This window comes from Neofelis nebulosa, chromosome 2 (genome assembly GCF_028018385.1).
Source record: "Neofelis nebulosa isolate mNeoNeb1 chromosome 2, mNeoNeb1.pri, whole genome shotgun sequence".
Taxonomy (NCBI): Eukaryota; Metazoa; Chordata; class Mammalia; order Carnivora; family Felidae; genus Neofelis; species Neofelis nebulosa.
Genome location: NC_080783.1, coordinates 59,128,541 through 59,142,916, shown reverse-complemented (window position 1 = coordinate 59,142,916; position 14,376 = coordinate 59,128,541). Strand labels below are relative to the sequence as shown.

At 39.5% G+C, this 14,376-nt stretch overlaps 1 protein-coding gene across 2 annotated transcripts in view; it reads right to left on the bottom strand.

The window, feature by feature from the left end:
- Positions 1-14,376, bottom strand: part of GPR155 (G protein-coupled receptor 155) — a 48,677-nt gene that overhangs the window by 19,760 nt on the left and 14,541 nt on the right. For both annotated transcript variants that reach the window (XM_058713533.1, XM_058713527.1), the window contains exons 4-10: positions 11,549-11,714; positions 10,516-10,671; positions 8,470-8,553; positions 7,734-7,851; positions 2,360-2,444; positions 2,181-2,271; positions 466-676 (exon numbers count right to left, since the gene is read on the bottom strand). In XM_058713533.1, the coding sequence (XP_058569516.1) occupies positions 466-676; positions 2,181-2,271; positions 2,360-2,444; positions 7,734-7,851; positions 8,470-8,553; positions 10,516-10,671; positions 11,549-11,714 (911 nt within the window). The remainder of the gene's footprint in view (positions 1-465; positions 677-2,180; positions 2,272-2,359; positions 2,445-7,733; positions 7,852-8,469; positions 8,554-10,515; positions 10,672-11,548; positions 11,715-14,376) is intronic.

The window sequence follows — 14,376 nt, the reverse complement described above, 5'->3', positions numbered from 1 at the left end:
TCCAAAGAAGTCTCAGGATTTAAATTTTTTTTTTTTTAACATTTATTTATTTTTGGGACAGAGAGAGACAGAGCATGAACAGGGGAGGGGCAGAGAGAGAGGGAGACACAGAATCGGAAGCAGGCTCCAGGCTCTGAGCCATCAGCCCAGAGCCCGACGCGGGGCTCGAACTCACGGACCGTGAGATCGTGACCTGAGCTGAAGTCGGATGCTTAACCGGCTGAGCCACCCAGGCGCCCCAAGTCTCAGGATTTAACTAACACAAGATGATCCTCACAAGAGACTTACAAACGCGAATCTAATGAAGAACCTGCAAGCTCTTTCTGCTCTTGACTATGATTCAAGTCCCTCATTTGACAAATACCTGTGATATTCCAGATAGTTCAAGGGCGTTTTCTGAAACAAAACACTCAGGATACACGCTATACAGGCATGGAAGCGTTTCTTTACGTTTAAGGATCGTACCTGTTTCCGGGATAGAGCTTGTAAAAGGTTCCGGATCGTTTATCGGCCCTGGACTCTCCTCAAAAGCGGTGTTCCCAGGCTCTGCTGCTTTGTGGCTCTGAGACTGGTCGAAGCCTTCATAGCGTCCCGCTTGGGTGGTGCGGTTCATACACATGAGTGATATGCCCGCTATCACAATGCTGCAGAACAGGGTGACTGCCGTGATGATCATCTGCCAGTTGTTGCAAAGACACATTAGGACACTTTGCGTAATCCCATCTTTGATAATCTTAGTAGAATAGGTAAAGGGAACTTTTTCTGGTGGGAAATACAGTATCCCCACAGCTACAAATGCTTTAGAACAGTAGTTCTCAAAAAAAGACTAAGAGTATGAAAGGGATATAGGTTACTTGTAGAGAAACTAGGATTTGCTTGTAATCATGTAAGATTTCTAGATGCTTCTTTCACTGTACATCAATATCTTGGTTTCTTCTATAGGTAATCTAAATGACTACTCACAGGCCTTTTTTAATTTAAAGTTTTTGCTTGTTTTAATACCTAAGTTCAAGGGTACCTCAGCTGGAGACTCTGTTATGGTAATAATACTAAACATAAATAATTCTGGCTAATACTTATTGAGTACTAACTATATGCCAGCACTAGTCTAAGTCCTTTAAATGTATAATCTTATCTATTCTCACAACAACCCAATAAAGTTCAAAATTACAAAAAAGAAAAAAGGAGATAGGAAGTCAAAATCTTTTGACGGTCTTTTTATTTATTTATTTATTTATTTATTTATTTAACATTTTTTTTTTTAATGTTTATTTATTTCTGAGACAGAGAGAGAGCATGAGTGGGGGAGGGGCAGAGAGCAAGGGAGACACAGAATCTGAAGCAGGCTCCAGGCTCTGAGCTGTCAGCGCAGAGCCGGATGCGGGGCTCGAACTCACAAACCATGAGATCGTGACCTGAGCCGAAGTCAGTTGCTCAACCGACTGAGCCACCCAGGTGCCCCATTGACGGTTTTAAAAACACACATCCTTGGAGCACCTGGATGGTTCAATCAGGTGAGCCTCTGACATCGGCTCAGGTCATGACCTCAGTTTGGTTTGTGAGTTCGAGCCCCACATCGGCTTGCTGTCAGCACAGAGCCCACTTCAGATCCTCTGTCCCCTTTTCTCTGCCTCTCTCCCACTTGCATTCTCTCAAAAATGAACATTAAAAAAAAAAAAAACCTATTTACAAACACACATCTTTGGGCCCTAGCCCTAGAGAATTCTGATCAGTAGATACATTAATCACTCTCTCCTCCAGTAGAGGAAACATAATTCATAAGTGAGTTTAAGAAGACCCGATAAGTTTTGGGGCACCTGAGTGGCTCAGTTGGTTGAGCATCCAACTCTTGATTTCAGCTCAGGTCATGATCTCACGGTGTGTGAGTTCAAGTCCCGTGTTGAACTCTGTGCTGACGCTGCTTGGGATTCTCTCTCTGCCCCTCCCCTGTTCACACGAGCACTCGCGTACTCTCTCTCAAAATAAATAAACTTAAAAAAAAAAAAAAAGAAGAAGACCCAATAAGTGTGAAGCATTTGGAAATCCTTAGCACCAATGTGATGTGCAATAAATAAATAAACAGATTTGTAAAATAACTTTTAATGTAAGTAGAGCAAAATACAGTAACAAGCTAGAAAGAGACATTCCCAAGAACAGAATTGTCCATAAACTCCTCTTACCTGCTCTTTTCCATAAAAGAAGGCCGAGTCAATGCTATCCCCATTATGTTTTCCAGTTATCAGAAGAACACCAACAAGGAGAGCAGGGATTCTTTAATGACGGTTTGAGAGAGAAAAAGAGGATGAATAGGAACTGTATATATGGAAACACGTAAGCAAACAGAAAACTATCAACTTACCCCCAGCCAGATATTATGATGATTCCAACAGGAATTTGTACACTCTCTCTCTTTTTTAAAAGAAACAAAGAAACTGCCAGAAGGCCTATGAACAAGAAATAGAGATTGAAAGGCAGACAATTACTGTTGATGTTGACTGGACTTCATAGAACTTTAACCAAACTTATTTCAATGGTAGTCTGTGGGTTTTGCCCCAGAATTTACTCTTTCTAAAGAAATGCTGTCCCCAATATTTTGAAGCAAGATTTCCTCAAAATCATTCATGTTTTCCCTCCTGTGTCATTTTTTTTTTTGCTCAAATCTTGTTTTATACATGAGGATTTTTTCAAAAGCCCAAATCATTTTATTCTTTTGACTGATATGTTTGGAATCTAAGTATATTTGTTTAAAAAAATGTAAGTGGATACAGAACAAGTCTAAAAATAAAAACACCCCCACTCTGCTGGTGGTAAGAAAGTATAGGCAATTCTCATACAGGTTTAATTTTCGGAAAATGACCCAAGTCTAAATGACAGATCTTAATACAAATATAATATGAACTTAATACAAAAACAAATGTTTTAAAACTCTTGAGCATACCTTATACCATAAATCCAATTATTTATACAAGTAAAATTTAATCAATCCTACATGGTTATACAATCTTAGAACTTGGGAGTTGGAAGGGACCACTTTTAAATTAACACCTTCATTTTATAGCTATGGAAGCAAAGGTTTGCCCAAGCCACATAGCCAGCAGAGGGCAGGGCAGGACTACAAACCCAGCCTTCTGATCCAAGGTTAAGTCCAACTCTATCAGTTTCTAAAACTCAGATCCATGGACCTCTAGGGCTCTTAAGACATATCCTGCAGGGTCTAGAAATTTTTATGGGGCATTTTAAGTCTATCTGATATATTTTCTTTTTTTTTTAAATTTTTTTTCCAACGTTTTTTATTTATTTTTGGGACAGAGAGAGACAGAGCATGAACGGGGGAGGGGCAGAGAGAGAGGGAGACACAGAATCCGAAACAGGCTCCAGGCTCTGAGAGCCCGACGCGGGGCTCGAACTCACGGACCGCGAGATCATGACCTGAGCCGAAGTCGGTCGCTCAACCGACTGAGCCACCCAGGCGCCCCATGATATATTTTCATCAATAATCATCGAGATGCCCATCTAATAACCAAAGTATAGTCTCATGATTTTAGAGCTTACATTTGGTTTTACATTAAGTTTGAGCCAAATGAAGGCCAAATGATATCACAATGCATGGTCCAAGGGAAGGTTCTGTGGTAGTTTGAAGAGAGAAAAGCAGTGAGATGAACCAGGTCATAAATCCAAACACGAAAGTAAAGGCAAGCCACACTAAAAAAAAAAACAAAAAACAAAAAACGAAAAAAACCAAAAAAACCCTCACCAGAGAAATGAGTTCCATTTTTACATTCCAAGCTGTGATTCAGACTAGCAAAACAACATCCTTTGTCATGTCAATGAACGTTGCTAATTAGACTCACAGAGTTTGTAACTGGGACTCTCATCTGTGAATTTGCTTTGGTTTTAAAGTTGTATATTAGTTGTATATAAGGAATCCAGACCCCGATCCAAGATGGTACAGATTAAGTAACACTATGCCACAAGAATACAAATCAACACCGAGGTTCTTGAGAATTGTTTTCCTTTACGGGGAACCCACACCTTACTCAAGTTCAAGAGCTACTTTAATACCACTGCTCCTTCCTAAGTACATTTGGACACTCTATAGTTCTAGGTTTTCAAAGTGCCAGGGAAACAAGGTACACAATAGTGTGCCAGCTGTGTTACGGTCATGAGGGTACTCTTTAAAGTTCTAAAGGTCAACCTTCCTGCCTTATGAAACGATGGATATACCAATAGGCCCAGGCTAGCCCTGGATCTCTCTTGAGTTTCTGGCGGAAGCTTTGAGAGTTCCTGCCAGAATCAGTTAATCTCTTGAGGCCTTTTTTAACTCATTTGAAAAACAAAGGACTTCAACTAAACTAGTGTTTCCAAACTATAGAGACTATAGGTGGTACGAAGGTGAAATTTTTTGACTAGTTTTGGGTTGTTTTTTTAAAAAATTTTTCAATGTTTATTTATATTTGAGAGAGAGAGAGAGAGAAAGAGAGAAAGAATATGAATGGGACAGGGGCAGAGAGAGAGAGACAGAGAGGCAGACACAGAATCTGAAGCAGGCTCCAGGCTCTGAGCTGTCTGAGCGGGTCTCGAACTCATGAACCATGAGATCATGACCTGAGCCGAAGTCAGACGTGCAACCCAAGCCACCTAGGCACTCCATATTTATTTTAACATGTACTTGAAAAACTAGCACACAAAACCTGGGATTTTATTTTCATTTTTTTTTAATGTTTATTTATTTTTGAGAGAGAGAGAGACAGAGTGCAAGCAGGGAAGGGGCAGAGAGAGAGAGAGAGACAGAGAGAGACAGAGAGAGACAGAGAGAATCCCAAGGAGGCTCCAAGCTGTCAGCACAGAGCCCAATGTGGGGCTTGAACTCACGAACTGTGAGATCATGACCTGAGCCAAAGTAGGATGTTTAACCAAGTAAGCCATCCAGGCGGCCAAAACCTGGGATTCTATTTTACTTTCAATTTTTTTTTAATGTTTATTTATTTTTTTTTAATTTTAACGTTTATTTATTTTTGAGACAGAGAGAGACAGAGCATGAACGGGGGAGGGGCAGAGAGAGAGGGAGACACAGAATCGGAAACAGGCTCCAGGCTCTGAGCTGTCAGCACAGAGCCCGACGCGGGGCTCGAACTCACGGACCGCGAGATCATGACCTGAGCCGAAGTTGGAGGCTTAACCGACTGAGCCACCCAGGTGCCCCGTAATGTTTATTTATTTTTGAGAGAGAGACAGAGTGCGAACAGGGATGGGGCAGAGAGAGAGAGAGAGAGAGAGAGAGAGAGAGAGAGAGAGAATCCTAAGCAAGCTCTGAGCTGTCAGCACAGAGCCCAATGTGGGGCTTGAACTCACGAATTGCGAGATCATGACCTGAGCCAAAGTCGGATGCTTAACTGACTAAGCCACCCAGGCGGCCAAAACCTGGGATTTTAATATAAGGCTCAATTTATTAAAGTAAAAAAAGTGAGTAAATTTTTAGGGAAAAATAAAAAAAGGACAAGTGGTATGCAGATATGGCAAAAATTGTGAAGATGGGGACACCTGGGTGGCTTAGTCGGTTAAGGGTCTGACTCTTGACTTTGGCTCAGGTCATGATCTCGTGGTTTGTCAGTTCAAGTCCCACATCGGGCTGTGTGCCAACAGTACAGAGCCTGCTTGAAATTCTGTCTTCCTCTCTCTCTGCCCCTCCCCTGCTTGCTCTCTCTCTCTCTCAAAATAAATAAACGTAAAAAAAATTGCAAAGACAGTATGCACATGAATGAAATTGGAAATGTTGAACAGATGATTTACAATGACACTTTAGATTTAAAATTCTGTTTTAGCATAATAATAACAAGGGTAAGGGGCACCTTCACTGGGATCCAGGAATTCAGAACAAGGTCTCTGGATAGATTTTGGCATGCATGCTTAAATAGGATTTCAAGGACACTTGGGGATTTTTGCTATATTGATCTATTTGCTGTTCTCCTATTCATATGATAAGTTTACCATTAATAAACCTAAGTATTCGAGATCAAGTTGGTTCATCTGTATTTGTAAATAGAAATCTTTAGGCTCTTTTACTTGACATCTCATGAAAAGTCTTAGGCTATGCAAGATGTGCACCAGCTGGATCCCAAGACCTGACCTTACTGCTCACATGCTTGTACTTACCCACATTTGTCCCACATTTTTCCTTAAACTCCTCTTTCCAACTTACCTCTTAACTCGGGCAAAGGATCCTACAGGCCTAACATCCCATGATGCAAACTGAAACTACCACTCAAGCAATAATGACTGCTCTGGTGACCCAGACCACCCACCCAGACCAGTTTGAGTGAAACCCCTGACTCTCACCTGCGCAGATGGACCATGGAGTGACCTCTGGGATGATCAGCATTTACCTTTACCTCGTCCTAACATTAAAATCTCCACCCAGGAAGGAGCACAGCCTCATTTACATAACATACAATGTACGTATAGACACGTCTCCTGAAGGTGTGACCATGTGCCTGCCTCTACATACCATGACAAGGCTTCCCTATCTAAATATGCATCCTAACCCTAAATAAAAGGAACCCACTCACCCCTGCAGGGAGTCACAGCTTTGAAAGTTATGATCTCCTTATTTGTTGCAAATAAAGTTTCCTTTGTGCGACGACTCACCAGGTGTAGTTTCTATCTGTGACTCACCAAAGGGCGAACTCACCTTGGTTTAGGTACAGATATATTGCCTTTAGAAAGCACATACCTTCTCCTGTTAGCACCGAATTTTTCATTCTATAATTTCTCCTCACATTGTTGCTTCACTTCAAAAGGCTATTGACTTGGAAGGGCCCTACTTGTGATCTTAAAGGCATGAAATCAAAGGCCTGTCCCTTGAAGCCACTTCCTGACACCTGCCTCCTAACAGTGACCATAACCAGTGCTTCCATCCTACCATTTTCCTCTTATGTGCCATTCTATGGGTTCACATCTTTGCTATGAATACAATACAGTCAGACAGAATGTTTCACAAACATACCAGAATGTATGCATCCAAATAAATATTATATACTTCAAAATGACAATATGCTAAAATAGTTGAATACCTTTTTTGGAGCTAGTTGAAATGAGAAACAGTCTTTCTGACCGGGTACTCTTGTATTTCTGTATCCTTTTATTCCTTACTTTTCTTGTTCTCATATAACCACTTTTCCTTCTATTTAATAATATAGTTCCAGTTGTTGACTGCCTAATATGTAGTAGGCATAAATACCCATATCTCATTCAGTTCTCAAAGTAACTCTGCAAGGTGTGATAACCCAGTCTCACAGATGAGGAAACTGAGGTTGTAAAAGTTAAGTCATTCGCTGAAGGCAGAGCCAGCATTTTTCACTCAGTTCTGTTGGACCCTATTGGTGATCTCGGGGACATACCTCACATGCCTCATACTTCTCTGCCATTCCCTCCCTCCTTTCTTCACTTGCCTCCAGTACCTGATCTCTTGGTGTGTCCAAAGGCGAGCTGTGCTGACTGGGGCCGAGAGCCAAAGATCCTGAGGAAAAAGACCACGTGACTGGAAACCCCCTGAATCCAGTCAGGAATACAGTACACCAGGAAACAGAGCACAGCATTGCCGACGGCCTGTGCTAGTGACAGTAGCGGCCGAGAGAATGCCTTAATCCTATCCTACTAGACTTCAAAAAGGTCAGCTCTGAGCTGAGAGCTTCTAATGACAAAAGACTTAAATTTCCATTTATGATCCAACTCACCTGTCCACAGGTAGGTGCTATAGAGGGAGCTGTACAATAGAACAAACACCAGAATTTGTCCAACAAAATTTTTTTCTTTCACAAAATTCCATATCATCATTCCAGCACAGACAATAGACTGAAGAAAAAATTATGAACAAAGTCAGTCATATCCATATGAGTCACATAAATGTTTTTATTCACAGCAAATATAATTATTCACTTTAAAGGACTGCTGAATAATTATGCTAGCTATACTAAAGCTTCAAGTTTTATGATAAAACCCTTTTACACAGTCTTTAACAATGTACATAATTGAAACAGACAACATTCTAAATACTAACCTTATAATTATTAATGGTTTACATAAAAAATGCTAAACTTTTTTTCCATTATAATTTGAGATATGCAAAGATTTGACTAGAAGAATAAGATTGTGAGAGAATTCAACCTTTAATGATTCAATTATTTCTATTAAAAATGTGAGAGAATTCAACCTTTAATGATTCAGTTATTTCTATTAAAAATGCAAAATTATCACTGCCCACCATTATCAGCCTTTATATACAGTTCAAGACCTACTGTGGTATATAATAAATTAGGCATGAATTAATTGTAATCAAGTTGTAACTGACTGCATTCAGTAAAAAATACTTTTGACTTTATAACTGGAAAAACCCAGTGAAATAATTTTCTCCTCTACAGTAGAATAATCAATGAAAAAAGCATAATTCCAAATATCTATATGTTTACTAACCTGAGCGATGAGTAAATTAGTTGTAAGCATATGAGGGAGCTGTTTATATTTCTTACTCAAAAGAAGAATAGCCAGAGACCAGATCTTAAAGACAAAAGGTTCAAAAGTTACTTAGGTTTTTAAAACCTTCATAACTCCTTATCAAATAATTCATTGATTAGCTCTTTTTTGAGAGAGAGAGAGAGAGACTGCACACTGGTGTGCATAAGCAGGGGAGGGGCAGAGGGAGGAGGGGAGAGAGGATCTTAAGCAGGCTCTGCAACCAGTGCAGAGCCCCATGTGGGGCTCAAGCTCACCACCATGAGATCATGACCTGAGCGGAAATTAAGAGTTGGACGCTTAACTGACTGAGCCACCCAGATACCCCTTATTAGCTTCTTTAAAGGATTCTGTTTATCTTGGTTCAAAAGAAATTCCAGTATTTTACTTACTTTAATCTGCCTAGTTCCCCCCCAAAATATTGAGGTAAATTACTATATCCATGCTATATAAATAGCATGGAGGTGTAACAACATAGATGGACCTAGAAGGTATTATGCTAAGTGAAATAAGTCAGACAGGGAAACATAAATAGTAAATGATTTCACTTCCACATGGAATCCCCAAAACAAACCAAATGAACAAACAAAACAGAAACAGACTCATAGATACAGGAAACTGTTGGCCACCAGAAGGGGGAGGAGTTGAGTGGTAGGTGAAACAGGTCAGGGGGACTGAAAAGTACAAATTTCCAGTTATGAAATAAATATGTCCTGGGGACTTAATGTACAGCATAGAAAACATAGTCAATAACATTGCAATAACTTTGAATAGTGACAAATGGTAACCAGTTTTATCATGGCGATCATTTCATAATGTATAAAAATATCAAATCACTATGATGTACTCCTGAAATTCATAATTATATATCATTTATACTTTGAAAAAAAAATGAGGAGATCCTATCACAAATTAACTGTTCAAAAATGACAGGGTCTTTAAGAACTAATGCCTTGACCAGGGCCATGTCCTAACTTTGCCTACTTTTGGTGGCTGGGGTGGCACACAGGTTCACCAACTATTCAGGAAAAGATCTTTAGCGGGAGATGCAGTTATAATGCATTATTCTAAGTTTTAGTCTTTTAAATTCCACCATACTGGCTCATAAAGTAACTAAATTCCAGGTAGTCTTATTTGGGACAACACACATTGCCCACCTTAAGATGAACTGTCTTGTATCCCTTATGTTTAAAAGAATTGGGTTTTTATTCTCCCTCTAAAGTGGCCAGCTAAGGATGCTGGTAAATTTCCTTCTTTCTTCTGCCCTCATTTCAATCAACATTTATATCATCTCTCTCCCCAATCCTCTTACCAAAGGGCACAGATTTTAACAATATGTAACAGAAGTGAAATTTCCTAAAAATTACATTAATCACACATTTATTTGTTGTCAGTATATATGTTCATCCCTATCTCCTTTCCCTTAACAGTAAAAGTTGTCTTTTTTCCCCCCCATCCAGAATACTGCTTGAATTCCATAGGCAATGTGAGCTACAGGATACTCTAGCCGTTAAATGTTTAAGTATTTAATTTGAACTAGATTCATCCAGAAAGCTTCATTAACATTAAATGGATGGACAGATGATCCCTTCCAACCATGATTCTACAACAGCTATTATTTGTATAGTGATTCGCCATTTGCAGAGGCTTTTCACATATATTGTCTCATGTAATCCTTAAAACAATCCATGGAAATGGGTAAAATTAGTATCTCCAGCTCACAGCTGAGAAAACTGAAGTTTGGAGACACACAGCTAGTTTGTGACAGGGCCACAGTCCAAATCCAGGTCTGACTAAATCTCATGCCTTGTCTGCTGTATGACTAACTCTCAAAACAAAAGACACAACTCGGAAGGCTGATATGTACATTTTATGCGTAAGCTTTAGCTTTCTCTATTGCCTAAGAGATTTTTTTTAATACATTTTAAATCCCTAACTTCCTGTTACCAAGCTATTCTCAAACTCATTCTGTGTTTTTCATTCATTTTTACACTGAGACATACTTACCAAGGAGACAAGGCTGATAATACTTATATCAAAACTAACATTCTGGATGGCATACGCCAATGGCTTAGGGTCCATAGTGGGAAAGGTTAATAACCAGGCAGAAACGTACATGATTGGTGCAGACACAAATGTGCTTATGACCATCCCTGAGGTTATCTGCAAAAAATGAAATCAAATTGAGGGTCACGGTGTCGATAAACAATTACTCTAAACTTTAAATAGCCACACCACACGAAGACATTCTAAAATAAAAGAGTCAGTAAAAAGACATCACAAATTCCAGCATATTCTCTAATGCTGCATTCCCCATTTCTGAGAGTCCTTAAAAGAAAACACAGTTAAGTTCCTTTGGCTCTTCCAATCCATGCTCAATTAATATTTGTACATAACCAATACTAGACATCCCACGCTGATGGTAATCTTCTAGGTTCTAGAAAGTAAACCATATTAATGATCTAATTAAACTGATGACCAGTTTCCTTCCACACTATTTCATAAAATATAGGGCAATAAAATAAAAAAAAAATTACCATGCAGATTAAATAATGGAACTAACCTTTGTTAAGTAATTTAGTTCCTTTGTTATATTTCAAAAACATTTAGTCTAATACTGTAAGTAACATGTACAATATGTTTAGACAAGGTTAATAATTTGGTATTAATTAATTTTAGCTATTTACTGCAATTCATTATGTGGTGTTTTACATCTGCTGGTTGAATTATCAGTGAATGAAACATTTTTTTTTTCACCCAAAATTTCAAAAGTTACCATTCTGTAGATAATCTCTAGGCTTCAGTATAAGTACAACAATGAAATATTTGAAATTTAAAAAGACTAATGAAAAAAGCAACGGCTGAGAAAAGACCCTGCATTAAATAACTATTATTACAGGATGTTACACGATGCCTCCTTATTTACAATGAAGTAGCTTACACATATCAAATTCTCATAAAAGAATGCTGATTTCTGTGTTTTAAAAATTCATTTTTCTCCTAACTGGACAGTCAAACTTAGAGAACAGTGTATACATACAATCTCGACTTCCATGTTGAACTGTGTTGCAAAGATAGCCACGCCTGGCGCTACAGGAAAGACGCCATACAAAAATGCATAATTTGATAAACTTGTATGGTTCACTACACTGTCGCCCTTGTCCAGGAGTTCCACCATTTCTCTACACAGAAGTGGCAGCACCAGCCTGAAAAAAACAAGAAATGTGTCATTCACTTGACATCAAAGCATGCTGGTCCCCAAGGGGGAGATTGTTCTAGTGAACTTGGCATTAGGTTATTCTTCTTCTCCTGCCCAGAAGGAGTATCTATTTGCATGCATATATTCTCTGCATGCCTACTTGTGAACATTTTGAAAGAATCAAGAATTCAACTTGGAGCCATTTAAGTGTAATAATGTTCTCTTTTATTTTAGTTTATTTATTCATTTTGAAGGAGAGAGAGAGCGCACATGGGGGAGAGGGGCAGAGAGAAAGGGAGAGAGAAAATCCCAAGCAGGCTCCACACTGTTAGCACAGAGCCCTGATGTGGGGCTTGAAATCACTGGCCATAAGATCAACACCTGAGCATAAGTCGGACACAACCAACTGAGCCACCCAGGTGCCCTATTTTTAATTTTTTTAGAGAGAGAGATTGTACAAGGTATGGAGGGGGCAGAGGGCCAGAGAAAGTCTTTTTTCATAAGTTTTAAAATTTATTTTTGAGAGAGAGAGAGCACGTGTGCACGGGGGAGGGGGCAGGGGAGCAGAGACAGGAAGAGAGTGCAGGGCCCTACTCGGGGCTCAAAATCGAGAACTATGAGATCATGACCTAACCTGAAATCAAGAGTCGGATACCCAACTGACTGAGCCACCCAGGTGCCCTGCCCTGAGAATCTTAAATAGGCTCTATGCTGTCAGCACAGCCACTGATGTGGGGCTCCATCAACCTCACCACCAATTGTGAGATCATAATCTGGGCTGAAATCAAGAGTTGGATGTTTGGGGCGCCTGGGTGGCTGAGCTGGTTAAGTGTCCTACTCTTGATTTTGGCTCTGGTCACGATCTCGTGGTTCACTGGATGGAGCCCTGAGTTGAGCTCTGCGTGGACAGCACCGAGTTCCCTTGGAATTCTTTCTCTCTCTCTCTTTCTTCCCCTCCCCTGCTTGCTCAAACATACTCTCTCTCTCAAAATAAATGAATAAACATTAAAAACAAAAAAAAAGAGTTGGACACTTAATCAAATGATGTTGATTAGGCATCAACCCGGATGCCCCTAAGTGTAACAACATTCTAAAAATAATTTCTGGGCACCTGGGTGGCTCAGTCAGTTAAGCATCTGACTGCTGCCCAGGTCACAATCTTGGGGTTCATGGGTTGGAGCCCCGTGTCGGGCTCTGTGCTGACAGCTCAGAGCCTGGAGTCTGTTGCGGATTCTGTGTCTCCCTCTCTCTCTCTGCCCCTCCCCAGCTCATGCTCTGTCTGTCTGTCTCTCTCTCAAAAACAAAATAAAAACATTAAAAATTTTTAATAAAAAAATAAAAATATTTTCAACATCAGAGATTAGGAGGAGAAAACTCAGTTTTTGTCCTACAAATAATTTTCTTACAAAAAATGTGTAAAAGTTGTAGTTGTAGCTGCTGTTTCTTGTTTTCTTTACTAACAAACTGAAATGTTAAAAGAAAAAAGATTGATAACCTGAGTAAACTTTTTTCAAGAAAATTACTAAACTTCTTTTTGGAAAAAAACCCTGATCTTTATTATGATTTGGGGTTTAAACGTATTCAGGTATTGATAACATTGCTGTTCAATTAGATTCTGAAAGCCAACAGAAAAATAAGTATCTTACAATTACTTCTGCATCATTGTAGAGACAAAAGGGTTTGGCAAAGGGAACTGAAACAATGAAGCAGAGCAGAGAAGTGGCGAAATCCAGACTTGGTGAAGAGTCAGTGATTAAACAAATCCTTCAGGATTCCATAGAAAGACCATATAAGTAAGGGAAGCTGAGCTGATGAAGCTCTTAAAAAGAACAAGGCCAGGGGCGCCTGGGTGGCTCAATCGGTTAAGTGGCCGACTTCGGCTCAGGTCATGATCTCGCGGTCCGTGAGTTCGAGCGCCGCGTCAGGCTCTGTGCTGACAGCTCAGAGCCTGGAGCCTGTTTCAGATTCTGTGTCTCCCTCTCTCTGACCCTCCCCCGTTCATGCTCTGTCTCTCTCTGTCTCAAAAATAAATAAACATTAAAAAAGAAAAAAAGAAAAAGGCCAGGCAGGTGATAACATTGTCCTAGTAGCACCTAGAGATATGCTCTATATAGAATAAAGAACTGCTCTTACATGTATTTTTTAATTAGAAAAAAAATAGATAAAGATATCTAATAGGGATCAAAGACCAAGAAAAAAAATTTTTTCTAAGGAAAAAGATTTTGGGGACACCCGGGTGGCTCAGTTGGTTAAGCGTCTGACTCTGGATTGCAGCTCACCCCATGATCTCACGGTCTGTGGGTTCAAGTCCCATGTTGGGCTCCACACTGACCGTGTGGAGGCTGCTTGGGATTCTCTCTCTCTCTCTCTCTCTCTCTCTCAAAATAAATAAATAAACTTAAAAAAAAAAAAAGACTTTTTAAATGAGAATATTTAAATTCTACTTATAAGTTGAAGTTGACAACCATTAGAACCATATTTATTACTGTGGCAATACTAATTAATTCTTTATTTCCAAGAAGAATACCACACCATAAATAATTTTCAAAAGTTATATTCATTTTTATTATTTTGAAAATATAGATGCTATTTCATATTGCACTGCTCTTGTGAATTTAATTGTCTATACAAGAGCTGATTTCAATAGTTAAGTATGCTCCAAGTGCCTT